We start from the raw sequence: 18,706 nt of genomic DNA, 5'->3' as shown, positions 1-18,706 counted from the left end.
GAAGAAAAAAGCAATATGTTGTCCACATTAGGAATAAAATTATTTTATTACTCTCAAACATTTGTCATGTGCCCAAAACAGATTGAAAATTGAATGAAAAATTATAAAATCTAACGTTAGGGAGAAATTGGCTAATTATAAAAGTTCAGAAGGATAATCGGCTAAAATTACAGTTCAAAGGGAAAATCGACAAATGCCTCTAAAAATTAAATTCTTCAATTTATCTCATTATCTCATTTCTCTTTTAATAGAAGAGATATATTGTAAAAGAAAAGAAATGAAAAGGAAGATGACAAGTGCAAAAGAAAAGACATTGATTCATCCTTTAGAGCAAAATTACAAAACACGATGACTAATCAAGATTAAAATTGCTAAATGTGCTTTTCAATACACAGCCCTTTTCTTTCTTTTCACGACTCCATCTACTCTTGTAAAACTTTGTGGACAACCTAAGGTTTTACATACACAACAAAACGAAATTAGCTTCGAGAACAGGGGAAACAAACCTGGATCCTTTTGATTCGACCGAGTTGAAAGTAGCAAAAATTTTACAACACCTCTTTGCATGCCAAGTTGACGGGGCCAACGGGACATTGATTAAGTTAGTTGTGGGGTGTTAAGCCATGTCGGCCTCCATGAACTTGTATGAAGAGAAAGGTTCAATATAAGGTTGTCGTTGAATCATCATTCCTTCTTGTCTTCTGTATCATCTTCATCAAAATCTGTGCTTTCAATGTTGTCTTGCTTGACTAAGCTGATATCACCCTCTAGCTTGGCCCTCGTAAGAGAGTGAGATTCTTCGTCATCAGACTCTTCTCCCACTTCATCTGAGTAAGCATACCTATGGACATTTGGCAGTTCAAATCAGCTCAGTCGGGTACAAGGGAACCCTAAGAATTCTATGACATGAACGAATTTATCTAACGAGCGATGTCAGTTACAAATAGAGTTCCTGATGTCATGAATGAGGGAAACATTCCATCAATTGCATTAAAATCCAAACAATAATGAACCTAAAAAAGCATGTGGATGCTTGACACTTTGACATGATGCTTTAACTCCGTAAACTCTGGCATCTATTGGTTCAATAAGTGACAATACAAATTGCAGATAAGTTGCAAGCGGATCCGAAGTAAGCAACATACCCTCCATTGAGGACACCTTATTTCCCTAGCAAAAGGATTCGACTTAAGGATTATATTAACTATAAAGGAATAAAAGAGTATAACGCACCGTTGAGAACTCTGAGATGGAGCCCAAAGATAGCAGATCACACACAGCAATGCAAATGCAAGAATATCCCAGAAAGCAGTGATGACCCAAGCACTCTGCCACTTCTCATTGAATGGATCTGTTGCTTTAAAGTACACCTGCCAGCGGAGGCTTGTCAAATGTCTAGTAGATATTCAAACCCACGAAAAAGATCAAAATTTGAAAGGATAAGACACAGCATACAAAGAACCCAAGTTCACAACCGAAAAAAAAAAAGCATGAGAAAAAGTGAGCAGCATGCATAATAATAGTACAGTATATAGACACTACACCATATGAGTATCACTTAGTCTGTCTGCCAACATAATCTGCTAGTCTGCTGCCTTCTTTACATTAACCAGACAAGAGGTGGTGATATTTTTCAACTGCAAGATTTCTAGGTGTAACTCAGTAACCTCATAATCTTGACCAGGGGGATCTCGGTGCAAAATCAGAAGCCATGAAGGAACAGTGGTGAGTACATAATCATATGCAATCCTATTTAATTTCATATGGTGAATTGCTAAGATTCCAATTTGGCTTCAATTGAAGCCTTTATATGAGTATATTTTCAAATATAGACAAAACACACTCAGAATCCTCAGTGTTTGTACGTCAAATTTGTGCAGGTTGAACGTATGAAACACTTGAACAAAATTTTCTAGTCAGCCAAGGATGCAGGAACTCATTCTTTACCTGGGCCTAGTTAAGATAAATAAAACCATACCTCATACACTATCCATGCAACCGAGGCAATGACTGTGACTGCTAATGCATTTGAGAACTTCCTATACATATCCAGTTTGACAGAGCTTCTCTTTGCCTGAGAAGAATATATAGTTCAACATTTATAACTGCTATGTTACAGCGAAAATAAAATACCAGTAAAGCACGAAATTAAGAAACAACAATGCCATTGTAACTTAAATAGAGGAATTCAAAATTTTATACCTGTAGCTGCTCTAGTGTTTTTGAGAGAGAAGTAAAAATCCATAATATAAAAAATGCGTCCAAGAAAGCATCAGGAAGAACTAGAAACAATCTTGCTCTTCCGGATACATCATTGATTGTCCCCACATACTCCATGATATTAAGCAACTCTGTGGCCAGAAAAAATGTTATTCCAAGGAGAAGCACCTTTGAGGTGAGGCCCCCGAGAGTGGGCCGCACCACACCATAACCCATTGAAACAATGAGGATAAGAAGACGGGAAACTGTTTTTCTCACAGCTCCAACTGTCACAACCAATGTTGTAACAACAATTGGCCTCATCCCTGTATTATTAAAATTTACGTAATCAAAATACCAAAGAATCATCTCAAACAACCCAAGAGCGATAACAGCTGTGATGCAGTGCTGAAGTTGCAGAATATCCTTCCAAAACCTCACATACTGAGTGAACCAAATTATTCCAACCAACACGTAAGCAAGTGCGATAAACACATAAAACTTCATTAATGGAGCCATTCGACCCGGTAGATAACCATTGGGATTTTTCCACGAAGTTTTCCCGCTCATAGTTAGTCCCTTTAGTTTTGGATCACATGCTACAAAAAACAAGTTATACATCCCAGTTTTAGGGATTAAAATCTCTTGATAATCCATGTTTGTGTACAGGTAGTTCCCACTGAACTGTACATTTAAAACAATAGGCCAATTCTTATCTGTTGCAGAAGGTCTCCTGATGACTTCACCTTGCTTACAACCTTCCATCTTAGCAAGATCAGGAGTGCAACATATAGCTCTTTGTCCGCCATAAGCAGAACCACCAATATTATTCCGATCAGCTGTCTCAAATATTATAACTTGTATCAACCCAGTACTATGCTCCATGTCTGAAAGCTTCTCAGCAGCATCCTTGCTCCTCCAGAAGGTGATATTCTCGAATCTGTTCCACACGGAAATGTCAGAGACAAAAGTGATAATAAAAAAAAAAAATTTAGTGAGGAGAGGCAGGAACGAGGGAGCAACGTGCACATACAACAAAACTATGTTGCTGTCAAATAAATCACACCATGTAAATGTATCGGAGTGTGAATTCAGTTACATTGTCTACACAATATAAAGCAGCGTCCTTAATACTTATTCAGGTCCCCGCCAAAAAGAATGATTATGCACTTGGTGAATGGCAATGTGAGGACACTCTGAGACTAAGAAATGATGTTTACAATAAATAAAACTAGAAGATCTACTTCAGCCACTTCAAGAAAAACTTTTTGTGAATTTAGTTTTGCACACTATACTTTCCGCGGAAAATTTTCTAGAAATCCTTCTTCTATTCTCTTTCATGTCCATGGATTCTGCAGGATCATAGTTACACCATATTTCGCATTCATCGTCTATGTCAGTCATCATAAACTAGTGACCTGGTAAATTTAATTGATCATTAATTTGCATCGAAAACGTAGTTGGATGCTACTAACTAAAACCCAATGTTTATACTAAACCCTTCATTGAGAATATTACTATACTGTATTAAATTTCTCCACTTCTGTTCCATCCCACATTCCGATACATTGAATTAAGCTTTACCCTTTTCAGAGAACACATTTTATTGGCTACCCAAACAAAAGTAGAAATACCCAAATCGATCACCCACTTCAAAATTCAAAAATCTAAAATCTTGCACATGTCCAACATTCCAAAAACCCAATAAAATTGAATGAAGCAAATTGTATACAGGTCTAGCAATAAAATGAAAGAAATGCAAATGCGTAAGCATTACCGAATGTAAGAACGGGCGGAAAGAGTGGCGGCGATGCCTTCGCTGCCGCCGGAGAGAAGGTTAGCATTGCCGACTTCTCTGAAGGTTTGGTTGTCGTAGACGTGGATCGAGGCGTTTGTGGGGTTTGGAAGGAATGACAGCAGGAGGAGCAGAGACAGCGTCAAGAAAATGCCATGGGGAATGCCGTTGCTTCTTCTTGTTCTCCTCGTTGCTCTAACCTGGATTGTGAAATCCATACTCTTTGGAGATTGGACTCGTTGAGCTCTGGTGTTTGAGGTTAGAGAGAGAAATGGAAGGGAGAGAGAGTTGGTGAACTGTGAAGGGTGAGTGAGACCTAAGCAATGTGTCGATGATGGATGCAACTGCTGATTGCTGTCGGTCAGGCTGGAGGTGGTTACGCGCCATATATGAGAAATTTTTTGTTGTGACGGGACAGGTGGTATATTGTTTTTATAAAAATTGTTAAATTTTTTTTGTTAAATTATTAATTTTTTAATATATATTATTTATTATTTATATAATAACACGTAATTTGTGTATCGATTAAGCTAAAAAATTTATTGGCATGTAGCCCCGGAATTGACGGCTGACCTGAATTTTATTTTTCTCAACTATTTTCTACCCTATTTGGACAAGCAAAATAAATAATAGCCACCTTTTGTAATTTTTTTGTTTTTTGGTCATATCTATTTTTAACTATTTGCACAGTTTCTTAATGTTTTTCATTGAGGATTCGAGGTTGGAGCATGATTCATGTTGAATCTAAAGGATCTATTGCTGATAGATGCATTTGGCATCTCATCCTTTTGGTAGTAAGGTAGTAGCACACTAGCACCTAAATGCACAATTATCGTGATTTTGTTGTCTAAAAATAGGTAATGGTTACTCGTTTGTTGAAATTAAATATTAGTTTGGTTGATAAGGATCCCGAATATATATATATATATATATATATATATATATATTTTGGCGACAAGTTGACGACGGTTATATTGTTACCGTTGCGGAGATGATGTGTTATTGGGCCATAGCACGTAGGTGGAGAAAAGAAAAGAGAAGAGGTTAGGGAAGAAAATGACCTTTTTTGCCTTTTGAAGAGGATCACATGGAAGATTAAACGGAAGACTAGATGGAAGTTATGAAAATTTAACTATGGGGCAAAACTTAACCAATTGTACGCGTTCATTGGAAAATTGGCGAAAATTAAAATTTAGGAAGAACATTGGTAGTGTCTTACAAGTTTTGGGGGTAAATTGACTAATATTATTCAATCCAACAATGCATATGTTCCTTTTTTTTTTTCCATGGAAAAATACAAATTTTGTTGGAAACGTAGAAAAATCAAATAAAAAGAGAGATTGGTCATAAAATACGATTCAGACAACAAACACAATTCATTAATTTTATTTTAACTTAAGACATTGAGTCAAGGCTTTTGCCTCATACAATTCTTAATATATTATTAAGGTAAGACATTATTATTATTAAAGTAATTAATTATTATTAATATTATTAATTAGCAGTGACTGCTATCTTTTGGCCACGATCGCAGTGGCCAGGAACACCGCAGATGAAGTAGTATTGTCCTCGCGCAAGTTTGATTTCATCGTTTCCCGACGAGAATTCTTTGCCGCTGGCTGTGCATGTTTTGTAACCATTTTCATCTACCACTACCACATTGTGCAGGTCCTTATTGTATTTGAACACTGCAAATACAACAAATGAGAGAAAAATGAAAAATAAGAGAGATGCAGAAAATATATATAAGAAAAAACGCACAAAACGAAACAAAATAACCATTTCAACAGGTTCGCTTTCGAAATTTTGATACAATTTCGTATCAATTCCTCTAGATTTCTTCTGCTATCTCCACCACTCTTTTTAATTTCTTCTTTCCTTAATAATCCTTTTCTCATACGTCGAAAATAAAAAGTAAAAACTAAAACTCAAAACCAAAACGATTATCAAACAAACCCGTACAAATATATAAGTTGGCGTGAAGTTAAATTAGAATTTACCCAATGTATCATCGGCAGCAAAGGTCTTGCCCTTAGGCCAGTCCTCGACGTTGAAGGTCCAACCAGCATCATCTCCGACGGTGAAGGTTTTGGCATGAGCAATCCCACCATGCAACGCCATGCACAACCCTATCACTACTACTGCGGTTACAACTGCGCTGCCTCTAACCTGAGTGGCCATCTTCTGACTGTTGCAGGTTGAAAAATGACAGACGGTAAATGTAAAAAGTGTAAAGATGAATATTTTTACAGTAAATCGGACAAGTTTGCATACAATTATGTGATTTTTGTTCACTTTTTATAGGTGAATAAAGATGAATATTATTACAGAAGCTCAATCTGGAATTAATGCTTTAAGATTTTGTAATGATATGGTTTTAATTTATTCGAAATCACATTTGGAAATATAATATTTATTTCCTGAGAGAAAGATATGATTTTATCTCTCTCGATCCACCTATTGTACCAATCTCTATATTAGAAATCCATATTCCTTAAAAATAAAAATGGTAAACCTTTAAATACATTTTCACCGCCTGAAAATGCTAGAAAGATCACATTATTAAACTATATTTTGTAGACCAAGTGATGCATCGTTGATAGTTGGATACTTTTTTTTAATAAGGTGGTACTATCTACACACCTATTTTTACTTCTCACACACTTCTTTCAATTTTCATCTAGCAAATCAAATGAATTGAAGAAGATCAATAGACAACAATTAACAAGGGTGTGTGAGAAGTAAAGAAGAGTGTATGAATATCACTATCCTTTAAACAATGAAATCTGACCGTCAATTGCCACTTCATGTAGTCAGTGGTCTACGAAAAATGATTCAAGTAGATAGTTTCTCTAGCATCACTCCCTAACCCCTAATTGAAGTTGAGCTTATAAAATAATACAGCCTTGTAAATATAGTCATTGGGTTGATGAGTCTTACGGAAATTCTTCTCCGCACATTGGAACGCCAAACAATCAATCTCTTTGTCCTTTCATGCGCCCGAGAGCAAAGCTCATGAGTTTTACCCTTAAATTTTCACTTGTGGTTTATCTTTTAATCTCTGTTTTTACAGTGCTAAAAGTAAAACATTAGATTATTGAATCCGCAATTACTTCATGTAAAAATTTAAAAAAAAAAAAAAAAAATCCCAATTGTAATAAAATATTGAATTTCTTATGTAAATTTAAAATTACTTACATATCTTTCATTAATAAATCGAGATGCAAGCCCATTAAATTGAAGGGAATAATGTGGCCCACAAGTTTTTTTTTTATTTCTTCAGTATAACGTTATATTTTACACTATGAGAAGGAAAGTTCGGTTAAGCCACACAATGGGCAACCTAATTTGGTATCAAATTCTTCATCCATAAGATCCGAACCTAAAACCTCTCATTTACTAATGAAGAGGAATATCACCAGACCGTAAAAGCACTCCTAGAGATAATCAGTGCATCTTATACACCGATGTACGGTAGAAGCACTCATAGAGATAAAATAGCGGTTATCTTTCTCCGTCAAGTTACAGTTTCTGCTCCAACCTTTCAACTGAGTTAGATGTACAACCATCTCTTTCAAAGTAGCAAATATCAAACACAAGCTACTTCATATGCTCCATATATCTTTTCCTAGAAACATGTCACCCTTTCATCTGTTTCACTTTTCAAAGTAGATGGAAATTTGACACACCGGCGGCACACGTGAGCCTACCTGGACAATGTTGTGTTTACACTTTACACTACGTTATGTTTCAAGTTCTACACATGAAAAGGATTGTGATTGAAAGGTTTCCTAATTCAGATTCCTAATGTTGAGTTTGAAGGAGGGGTTACCAAGTACGACGCGATTTAGGCATCCTTAGTAAGAAAACTTCTTACAGACATCATTAGTTCCTCCAAATCTTTGTATAGAAGAAAACTTCTCCAAAGCGAACCGTGCACCTTGTGCACATGCTTCCATCCAAGCAGTAAGCATTTCCACCATTTTCAGAATCTCGACTGTCCGCATTGCTGAGAATCTCGACTGTCCGCATTGCTGAAAACTATGTCCGAAGGCCAGTGCAAGAGATTGCGAATGATCAGCTTGAACCACCAATGATCTCTTCCTTGATATATTTGACCGCGTTTGAGACACCATCCTGAAAAGTAAAACATTATTTGGTAAATTAGATTTGTAGCACCTTTTATTCATGTTCTCAAGTCAGATTTTCAGAGAACAACCACAATTAGTTTGGGATTGCCAATAGGTTCTATTCTTCATTCTTAATAACCGGATGGAGGTTTTTTTTTGCCCCCAATTGAGAACGGGGTGTACTCGGATATAATATGAAATTTCAGAACCACAACATTTAGAACAAAATATATAAGTCAGATCTCCAAACTATCGATAGTGATTGAAAACTAGGAATATCCAACCTAGTAGAAAATTACAAATGCAAAGAAAATATTTGTTTCCATGCAAAGAAAACATTTCAATGCGAATTTTGTAGACGCATTGAATGGCATCACAGATTACACATATCACGTCGAATATTGAAAAACATAGACAAATCACGTTGCATGCCACTATAAACTATAAAGTCCCCTTCTTCTTCCTCCCCCTTCTGCCAAATCTATTTAAAATTACAGTACCATAATGACACTTCAGAAAGGGAGTGAGGAAGGTGATGGATTAGGAATAGGAATTATACAGTAACTTTGCACATCCTAAGAGTGACAGAACGGGACATAACTCATATAAATATTCCAATTCAAGGATATATAAATCTACATGTGTGGTCTTTCTACCAACAATTATTAATTTCATAATTCAAGAGTAAGTGTTACCTCAAGAGAGATTTTCTTAGAAACTTCTACAGCATGTTCTTTAATTTCAGGGGATAATGCATCATGTATGGCCCTCGATAGAAAATTAGCCGCTATTTTCTCTTCACTTTCTTCTGGAAGTAAATGGATTCTTTTCAATGGCTCGGGTGCTACTCCAAGCCAAAACATTCTTTCAGCCCAGTAAAACTGATCTAGCACAAATGGACATACTACCTGCAATTTGTTTTTGCCTCTTGACTGTTATAACTGATATACTTGATTAACAAAAGAAAACATATGTGCATGATTGAATATAGAGATGCATGTACTTCCATAAATAACCTGTGGGATTCCTGCCAATAGTGCTGCAGCAGTAGTGCCACTTCCGCATTTACAGGAAACAGGAAATAAAAAGTCAATACTTCACTTGTTACATATTACCACAAAATGTTGAAGTAATTTGAGAGGAAAAAAGAAATTGATAGGCTCAATTAGAACAATTAAAATGGCATTGACAAAATCAGCAACTAAGCGAACATATAATAAGAGTTGGAGCACTCTCACCTTCCCCCATGATGAATTGCAGCAGCACATCGAGTAAACAGCCACTTGTACGGTACAGTTCTATTCAACAAGGAAATAAAATATTATTTAGCAGAGGTAAAGAATAACCAGAGGCCAACGCACTGCAACTTACTGTGTTTTGAAATATAAGGATGGGAAGATCAAACTCAAAAAACACAAAAAAAAAAAAAAAAAAAAAAAAAAAAAAAAAAAAGCGAGAAGATAAAGAACGCCAAGAATTAAGTACATTAGGCTATAACTTTAAGAGGGCAGCAACAACGAATCTCCACTATATCATCAACAGTGCAGCAAAAATATATTATCAAGCTTCAAGACTTGATGAACAACTAGAAAGGACAAGAACGAGAAAACAAGGAACACTCTTATCCCTTTCTTCTGTCTCACACACACTTTGCCTTCCATATTCTCTCATTCTAACACTCGAGTGGTTTGGACAATCTACTTAATTGATTGGATGAACAAATATGATCCACTACAACCTTTCTAAATTTTCCTTTAAAATATCAATCCATAGTCTAATAAAGTTCCAAATAAGTGCTAGTCATAAACAACTTAAAAGATGTTCCTGAAATTAAGTTATTATGAGAACCAGTTACCTCAGTTACTTAGCCTTTTCTATAGGTTTTTTAGCCAAAATCATCCCTGAGATTGACATAACTCCTCACTTTGGTCCCTGAGATTTAAAATCGATAGAAGTGGTCCATGAGTTTGTCCACCGTCAATCATTTTGGTCATTCCCTAAAAAATCTCTGTTAAAGAATGACCAAAACAACAAAAAAAGCCTCATTTTTTTGTCAAACCAATTTTGGCCCATTATTTATTAAATTGAGGATATTTTTGTCCTTTTGGTCCTTATTTGAATGGCCAGAATGATTGATGGTGGATAAACTCAGGGACCACTTCTATTGATTTCAAATCTTTGGGACCAAAGTTAGGAGTTATGCCAATCTCAAGGACCATTTTGGGTAATATGCCTTTTCTATATAAAAGCTGTGCGGTTTTTATGTAGTAGACTCCTATGTATCTTGGTGTTAACTGTTAAGATTAATACCAAGAGTACACAGGAGTCAACCTTAGTTAACTATTGCATACACTAAGTATAAACACAGTGAAGGGTAATTATGTTATTATCAAATATTAAAGTACTGTAACTACATGCAACATGTTAAGAGAAAAAAAATGTGATTTTGCTGTCACAAACACATTCAGGTGGGAGCAGATCGGAATGAGATGGCCATACAAGAAGCTTTTTGCATAGTTTTTTTATTTTTTTAATTTTAGTTTTGAAATAGCTTACTTTTTTCTTTCCAAATATCCTCACAAGGTTATTGTTTCCAAGTAAGTTTGCCAATAAACATTCACAAACATTACAAGTTTCAAGAGAAAAAATGCTCATTTTATATTCTTATAAATACGAGATGCTCACCCAGAAAAGCAAAAGAGTCGGTCATTGAAGAGAGAAATGCACTCGTCATTAAACTGCTTGTGGGTTACATATGGTGATGACTCAGCGGCAACTGCTCGGATTGCTGCATCTAAAGGTATGTAGCCGGCTGTAAAGAGGATAAAGCGGTAATTTGTTATCTCTAAGACTGTTTGGAGAAGACGAAGAAACGCTTGAGCGTTTTTTAAAAATCCCATGCTGCATGCACAATGGGAAACTCAGATATCAGTATTTCAGTAAATCATACGAGTTGATCGTGCATTAACCTGTACAAAGGAGAACAAAGAAAGCTATTTATATATAGCGCAAGACTACAGCATGTAATAATTCAATTACATCCAGAGTCCCTCATATTCTTGTAAAGTAAATTCTGAGAATGCATTAAAGAAGTAGCTAAGGAACCAATTAGAGAAAGAACTTGCCTTCCAATTGAGCTCAGGCCTATGAAAATAGGTGGCATAGACACTGGGGTCTTCAAAAAATATTCTAACTGAACATGAGCTGAACACATTTCATCTTTTGTGTAAAGACGCTCTGAAGAAACAATTCTGGAAAGTTCACTGCACTGCTTGCACGAAAACTGCCATTCATTTGGGAGAAACCAAAAGCCACAAACCTGAACATTTGATGGCCAATAACCTGTCAAAGTGCTAAAAACCAGTGAGAATTTTGACATAGTAGGAACAAAACATGACTGACCACTTGACCAGATCGACCATATTCAAAAGAAGAGACAGGATCTATGAAAGATTAATAAATGATAAAGTCGCATGCATTGATTATAGTAAAAATCATTCAGCATAAAATGATCGGGGGAAGCTATTTAAGCTGCGAAGCACTTCTAAATTTTAGGTATGGAGTATCCTGATACCCCCCCTATATGTATCCAATATTGGAATATCCCTTGGCTATTGTCAACTCTCACTTAACGATTTTCGCCGACACGCTAGCGTGACGCCACTATTACAGTCAAGATATATGGGAAAACCATATAAGAAAATGCAAATCTTTTCCTTGCTGAACAAGAACGGGATGCTGTATTATTTACACGTGAGGAAAATGAGAGCAAAGACAGTATTATGAATGATGTTAATAGTAGAATTCGCAACTTTTTGTGTTTTCTTTTGTGTGGTGAGGAAGCATAGATAGGGTGCCTGGACGAAGGGGTCATGTATGATTAGCATTGAACTTAATAATATTATCTTATTGACATATCCTTACTGAATCCGTACCCTAGTTTCTAGAGATTGTAGAATCATTGTCATAATGCCAAGAAACCTTTCTGAGGTTTTCTGTGAAGATATAGAAAAAGTGAACTTGAAGTGCAATCGTATCCATGGTCATACAGAATCACTAAGTTCAAGAAAGCAAGCAAAGTAAGCTTCGCACAGTAGTTCAAACAATCCCTTGTGTGATGTGCTTGACACAGAATCTTGCCATCTACTCTTGGAAAGACCATGTAAGTCTGATAACAAAGCAGTGCACCTCGGGAAAATAGCATTATCTTTGTCTTCATTAAATATAAAACTACATATGAAGTAGGCACCCAAAAATTGGGGATTGACTCCATCCTCTATGCTTCAAACTAGTGACAAATTTTCTCAGCACGATGAAAGAGAAGATGAAGAAGCTATCATCAAACTATTACTCAGGAACGAGTTGTTTCACAGAGAAAATGACACATAACAAATTAATGATGCCAGATAAGTGTCTGAAAATCAGAAAAGAGTTCAAGAGCCTTTTATATTTCCCATGAGTAATATTTATGGGCTAATGTAATTAATGAGTTGTTTAGGGAAGTATGCAAGAACTCGTAATATAGAGACCTTAGAAGTAAAAGAAAATATCGTCTGACCAATTCCTATTCTGCTTTAAGCCTTTACAGAGTTTTTAGCACCATTTTCACTGTTTATCAAAATCTACCTCTGTTATTTCTTAGGCTTTTCTCAGATTTCTCCATAAGTGTTGGCTCCAAGCCTTCAACGATGATTGCATTATGAATATGCTTCTACTTAATCTCTAAAGGGACTATTATTCATTCTCATCACTGAATTCCTCTCATCCCACTAAATGAAACAATACAAAACTTGTCTGGGCAATTTTTTTAAGTAGAAAGTTTAAGAGCACCTTGGTGCAACCTGTGTAAAAAGTTTAGGGCTACAACAAAGTTAGAAGGTAAGATATTTTAAAAGGCTAAAGCAAGAGCAGTAAATAAAAGGGATTTGAGAATGTTAGCTAGAGATTGATTTTCTACCTAGTTGCATGATGTGCAAAACCATCACCTTCGCAAGTATCCTATATCAAACCTATGAATTCAGTAGTACAACTGTAGACAGGAAAGAAATTTGTACAAGTTTAAAATTGTATAAACATTTATACCAGGGCACTCGACTATTTCTTTGCTAAATCCATACCTGTCACACAGTGAGGAAAATCTTCAGAATAGAAACTATAAATAACTTCTTCCAGCAAAGAATTAAATAAATAACACACATTTATTTGAATAGATGCATGGAAAACTAGCCATTTTTCACATGGAACTTTAAAATCTACAGTATTTACCAGATAATTGCAGAAAGATGATCAACACTTTTAAATCTCTCTCTCAAGAATTTTCATTTTGTTACCTATACCTATGAGCAAGTTGAAAACTCAGAACTCAAAGAAAAAGGGTGGATGGAGGCCTATCATGCCAAGTGGGTAGAACTGTTACTGGGTCCTGCTTTTGAATGTTCATTTTGTTACCTATACCTATGTGCAAGTTGAAAACTCAGAACTCAAAGAAAAAGGGGGGATGGAGCCATGGAGGCCTATCATGCCAAGTGGGTAACTCTCACTCTCTCTCTCTCTCTCTGTGCTTTTGAATGTTCATTTGGTTACCTATACCTATGTGCAAGGCTGCAAGCTGAAAATTCAGAACTCAAAGAAAAAGGGGGGGATGGAGCCATGGTGGCCTATCATGCCAAGTGGGTAAACCCTCTCTCTCCAGAATTGTAAATTTTTTACTTGTACCCTATGTGCAAGTGGAAAACTCGGAACTCACAAAAGAAGCGGAGATGGAGGCCTATCATGCCAAGTGGGCAAACCTGTTACTGGATCCTGCGTTTGACAACGAAACAATTACACAAGTTCAAATATAATTACAGCAGATATGTGATAGACAATTTCAGCTCAGGTGGTACAAACTTCTTTTGATGAGTGAAGAACTCATTGCAGAAAAAAACCAAATGTGTCAACGTTGGTCCTCAAGAACCACTGTTACAATACACTGAATGCATTAAGGAGTTTCAATTCAAAGATATTAACCGTAAAAGGGCAAGGACTCAAATTCAAATCGTCACATCGCCAGGATCCCCAATACTCGCTGAAAAGTGGCCACATCCAGTGGATCACATCTTTCCAACAAACCTATGTGCATATAAAAATTGAAAAGAAGAATGTTATTTTTGCAGGTCACAAACTTAATTTATATTTCATAGACAAGGCTAAAATTGAAATTCACTTGTTGGTGATGCTGTACACCATCAATTCCTAAGGCAGACCAATACCATTTACATCAACATTATTTTCAAATATTACTCTACAAACAATAAAGTACCTTAGTGTTGTGAGCTTCCTGTAGGTATTTATATAAAAGTGGAAGTTCTTTTTCAAATTGGCGCTCAAACGACGAAGGTGCACTGGAACATAATTTGAAGCAGCAACAAATCATCAAGCCAGAACTTCAAAACATTATAGCTACTTACAAGTTCTTACAAAGTAAATCTCGTTTGAAACTCTCAACAATAAAAATGCATTTAGTGTACACTTGCAGTTGAAATTGTTGAATACAATAAAAAATTTATTCCTTGGATTTTCTATATACCTATACACAATAGTGTTGGTCTAGTTAGTTGATAATGAGGATATGGAATAATTGCTTCCTGACTTTATATGTAGGGTAGGCTATTCACACATCCATTTTTACTTCTCCCACACCCTTGTTAAGTTTTGGCCATTGATCTTCTTCAATTCATTCGATTTGACAACCGAAAAATTGAGAGGGGTGTGTGGGAAGTAAAAATGGGTGTGTGGATAGCACTACCCTATATGCATCTTCATACAATTAAACACAAAGTCAAATACTGATTTTCCTTTCTATATGATCAGTGGAACTCATTATGCAGTAGAATTTCTAAGTGGCCCTAATATTAATCCCCCCGCCTCTCCAAGATCTTCATAAACATGACAGATTCCACATTAAAAAGAGTACAGTTGAGGGTGGCCAGTCACCATATATACACTGATTGTTACATAAGATCAAGATTCAACTTAAATAAAATAAAGCAAAGGTTTAGTACCTATATGGAACAACATAAGGAGCAGCAACTATGCAACGGACATGAAAAAGTTCTGCAATACTCCATCCTTCCTTGACCATCAAGCAATTGAAACCAATTTAGATATCTCATCATTATACCTACTGTCAGAAAGTCTAGTTGGATGCAATACTTATTTAGTGTCGAATAAAATTTAACATAATGCTAACTTGAGATGCAGATGTTCAAGATGTTTGAGCCGGCAATAAAACCTACATAAGAACTTGAATGGCAAACCAGATAACCATACAAAACTTCTATTTGTTAATATTCGACATCCCTGCATATAGTCTTTCAAAATATATTCTTCTTTCATGCACAATGTATTAATCCATAGAACAGATGCCTATGACGTAAGGTACGGAAAGGAAAAAGAGAGAAAAAACCAGCAATAGGGAAGTACCAAAGCAAAGAAATTGATCAGTATAAAATCACCCTCCATGCTCGGGCCTGATCCAAATATTGTCTCCACTGCCAAACAACATTCTTGTCTGTGTTCAGCAGAAAACATGATTTTCTCCAAAGAACCTGGTAAAACAAAACATCCAATGACAACTTTACACATGTTGAGAGAAAAACAACGAGAGAGAAGCGGAGCAATCTGAACCTGGTTCTTCTGTACTATCGTGTTCCTGATGGATTGGGACAACAGGTGGTGATGAAATTGGAAGATACGAAACATGCTTTTCGGCCAAATGACAACGTAAGTTCTGCATTACAAGTCACAACAACAACCAACCAATTACAAAAACAATTAGTAAATTAGAAAAAAAAAAACCCCTACAATCATAAGTTTTCATAGAAAAACACTTCGAAAGCTCAATTGGAGGGAAAAAAATAAAAAATTAAACCCTCACCTATCGAATCGCCATGCTCTAATTAATTCTTAATTCTAAAATACCTTTTCTGTTTCAAAGTATTGGTTTTTTCTCTAAATATCGAGTTTGAAGTGTTCATACACACACACACACACATATAGTATACTATCAAACAAAAGTAATTTTCAAACGAACCTCATGCGCTGAATGCGTGATGAGGACGACGTCGTACTGGCTCTGGTCACAAGCAAAAGCCGCCGCAATGGCCTGCAAAGTGCAAACCACAGAAGCAAAAACCGTCATTAAATTTTGGCAATGTTTCAATTTCTTGCATTTTCTCGGGAACCAAACGGAAAGAGTGAATGGGAGGAAGGAATGTTGACTTACAGCAATTGGATAGACATCGCCCTTGGTACCGAAGGCCATGAACGCAGCAGCAGGTTTCGTCCTCTCCGTTTCAACCTCCATGACTATTCGCTGCTGGCTAGTGCAAATGCAGACCATGCTTTTCTGTTTAACAAGTAAGGTTTAAGTGACGAGCCCACAGGGCCAAACTCTGTACGGGTTAGTTTGGGCCTTGCCACGGGCTAGTTTGGGATTATTATGTTTTTTTTTCAAAATTTTTTCTGAAAAAAAAAAAAAAAAAAGTTTTAACGAAAAATCTATAGTACTGTTTATTTTAACAAAAAATCATATTTTAACACTAAAAAGTCAATTCTGGTACTATTCACTTTATCCCTTGTTTTGTCCTTATCGTTAAAACTCAAAGTTTTTAAGTCATTTTCATTAGTTTTCCTTTAAAAAAAACAGGTAAGTATTTGGTAAACTACAGTGTTGAAAGTACTTTTTAGTAAAAAAAAAAAAAAAAAAAAACAATGTCAGAGTGTTTGGTAAACTTTAAGCAATGCTAAACCACCCTTAAGTCTCACATGGGCTTAACATGATGATTTGGTTAGAATTGGCTCAAACATAAGATTAAGACTTCTCACTTATAAGTGAAGAAGAATATCACTAAGATGTAATACAAAGTGGTAGATTGTGATTGTATTAAATACGTATATTCACATGAATTATTTTTTACTGTTAAATGGGAATTGTATCAAATACATATAAGTATTGTAGTCAATTTCGAATAATTAGTTGTGAAATAAAATAGAATGTGTTTGATAAATGATAAGTGTGTCTCTTTATAAGTGATGTGGATATCAAAAGCAATGATGAACGGAGTTACATGACAATATTAAAAACCAATTCTAATGCGTGTTGCTAAAACCCAAAATTTAGAATTTAGGAACCAAAACCACTCCCAACTCGAGCCCAATTGTTACTAAATTTCATTATCTCATCCGTACGACCCCAAATTTGGGAATGGAATTGGATCCCATCCAAAACCATTTTGTGAGAATCCTAGTTATTCATCGTGTGTATTATACGGTAGAAATTATTTGATTTTTTTGTTTAAAATTAAACACAAATAATATATGACGAAAACTGATCACACGATGTATGATAAACGGTTAGGATGTGGGAATCCCTAGGATTCCCACAAAGTGGATCCGGAGAGGATCCTCTTCCTTTGGGAACTCCTTTTATTGTTGCCATTTCTTGTGGACCCCACATATAGCTTGGCAAACAGGTCGTGTTTGCCGTGTTTGTGTTGTTTTCTTATAAAAAAATAAAATATAAAAGCATTTTAGTCAAAATGGTCCTTGGTATTGGCATAATTTCTTATTTTGGTCATTGAGATTTGAAATTGATAAAACTGGTCTCTCAATTTGTTCACGGTTAATCACTTTGGTAATTCCATGAAAAATCTCTATTAAATAAAGACCAAAATGACAAATATATCCTCAATTTAATAAACAATGACCCAAATTAATTTGACAAAAAAATTAAGCGTATTTTTGTCATTTTATCATGGGGAAACTTGATATAAGTCCAATTTTTTGAGCCAATAGTAGGAATAGTCCAGTTTATTAAAATAAGTCCAATTTGTTATATTTAATTATTTAATTATCAATAGTTATCTGTTCAATGATAAGATTTATTATAAAAGTCAAATTTCTTCCCAATTATCTCTTTGCTTATTTCTTTTTATTTATCTTTTTGTTATTTCTCTTTCTTCCTCCTACTTTAAACCCCATTTATAGATTTTATTTTTAATTTTTATAATCAACCTATATCACAGGTTAATTATATTTATCTACCTATATGACAGATTCTTTTTTTATAATCAACCTGTCACAGATTAATGTGTCTTACTTGTAGGTATGTTATGTTTTTTCTACATTTTAATTAGGTTTCATGTAACATCCCGTCCCGAAACTAACGAAACGTACGTGTGAATTTACAATTTTACCCCCCTAGCTGTTATTTTACGTGTATTTTTGTGTTGTGTGGTGTGGTAGGACCACACACACTCACACATCACCCTCATTCTCCCGGGATTCCCTCCCTCATTCCCTCACTCTGTCTCTTCTCTCTCTCTCTCTCTCTCTTCCTCCCCGAGCCATCTTCTTCTTCTTCTTCATACAAACGCACGGACTACACACAAACCCAATCAATTCTTCACCAAACAAGAAACCAATTATACCATTGAACTCGTGAGGTTGTGAGGAGCACAACCATACCAATTCCAGGTAAGAAATCTAACGTTTTCACGTCGTTTCAACAATGGCCGATTTGAACACTGTTCATGCAAAC

The 18,706-nt window shown here is 35.6% G+C and overlaps 3 protein-coding genes across 4 annotated transcripts; all 3 read right to left on the bottom strand.

Moving 5' to 3' along the window:
* Window positions 1–322: 322 nt before the first annotated feature.
* LOC137718564 (uncharacterized) lies at window positions 323–4,371 on the bottom strand. The gene is made up of 5 exons (XM_068458117.1): window positions 3,977–4,371; window positions 2,203–3,139; window positions 1,979–2,074; window positions 1,234–1,370; window positions 323–841 (listed from the first exon to the last, which is right to left on the bottom strand). The coding sequence occupies exons 1-5, from the start codon at window positions 4,210–4,212 to the stop codon at window positions 685–687; spliced, it is 1,563 nt and encodes a 520-aa protein (XP_068314218.1). The 5' UTR covers window positions 4,213–4,371; the 3' UTR covers window positions 323–684.
* Window positions 4,372–5,488: 1,117 nt separating this feature from the next.
* Window positions 5,489–6,175, bottom strand: LOC137717209 (basic blue protein-like). Its single transcript, XM_068456502.1, has 2 exons — window positions 5,995–6,175; window positions 5,489–5,682 (listed from the first exon to the last, which is right to left on the bottom strand). Exons 1-2 carry the CDS (start codon window positions 6,173–6,175, stop codon window positions 5,489–5,491), a joined length of 375 nt encoding a protein of 124 aa, XP_068312603.1.
* Window positions 6,176–7,260: 1,085 nt separating this feature from the next.
* On the bottom strand, window positions 7,261–16,498 carry LOC137718677 (sterol 3-beta-glucosyltransferase UGT80B1). Of its 2 annotated transcripts, XR_011065910.1 has the most exons (16): window positions 16,391–16,498; window positions 16,199–16,270; window positions 15,793–15,895; window positions 15,589–15,713; window positions 15,168–15,238; window positions 14,426–14,507; window positions 14,134–14,235; window positions 13,871–13,926; window positions 13,207–13,241; window positions 11,250–11,466; window positions 10,810–11,025; window positions 9,363–9,422; window positions 9,141–9,180; window positions 8,820–9,032; window positions 7,827–8,131; window positions 7,261–7,704 (listed from the first exon to the last, which is right to left on the bottom strand). XR_011065910.1 is itself a non-coding variant. In XM_068458226.1 (15 exons), exons 1-15 carry the CDS (start codon window positions 16,469–16,471, stop codon window positions 8,072–8,074), a joined length of 1,533 nt encoding a protein of 510 aa, XP_068314327.1. In that variant the 5' UTR covers window positions 16,472–16,498; the 3' UTR covers window positions 7,261–8,071. The 2 variants fall into 2 exon arrangements, 1 of the variants encoding a protein (XP_068314327.1); XM_068458226.1 differs by having other exon boundaries at window positions 7,261–8,131.
* Between the last annotated feature and the right edge of the window lie 2,208 nt (window positions 16,499–18,706).

Source organism: Pyrus communis, chromosome 15, assembly GCF_963583255.1.
Source record: "Pyrus communis chromosome 15, drPyrComm1.1, whole genome shotgun sequence".
Lineage (NCBI taxonomy): Eukaryota > Viridiplantae > Streptophyta > Magnoliopsida > Rosales > Rosaceae > Pyrus > Pyrus communis.
This window is presented reverse-complemented; position numbering and strand designations above follow the sequence as displayed.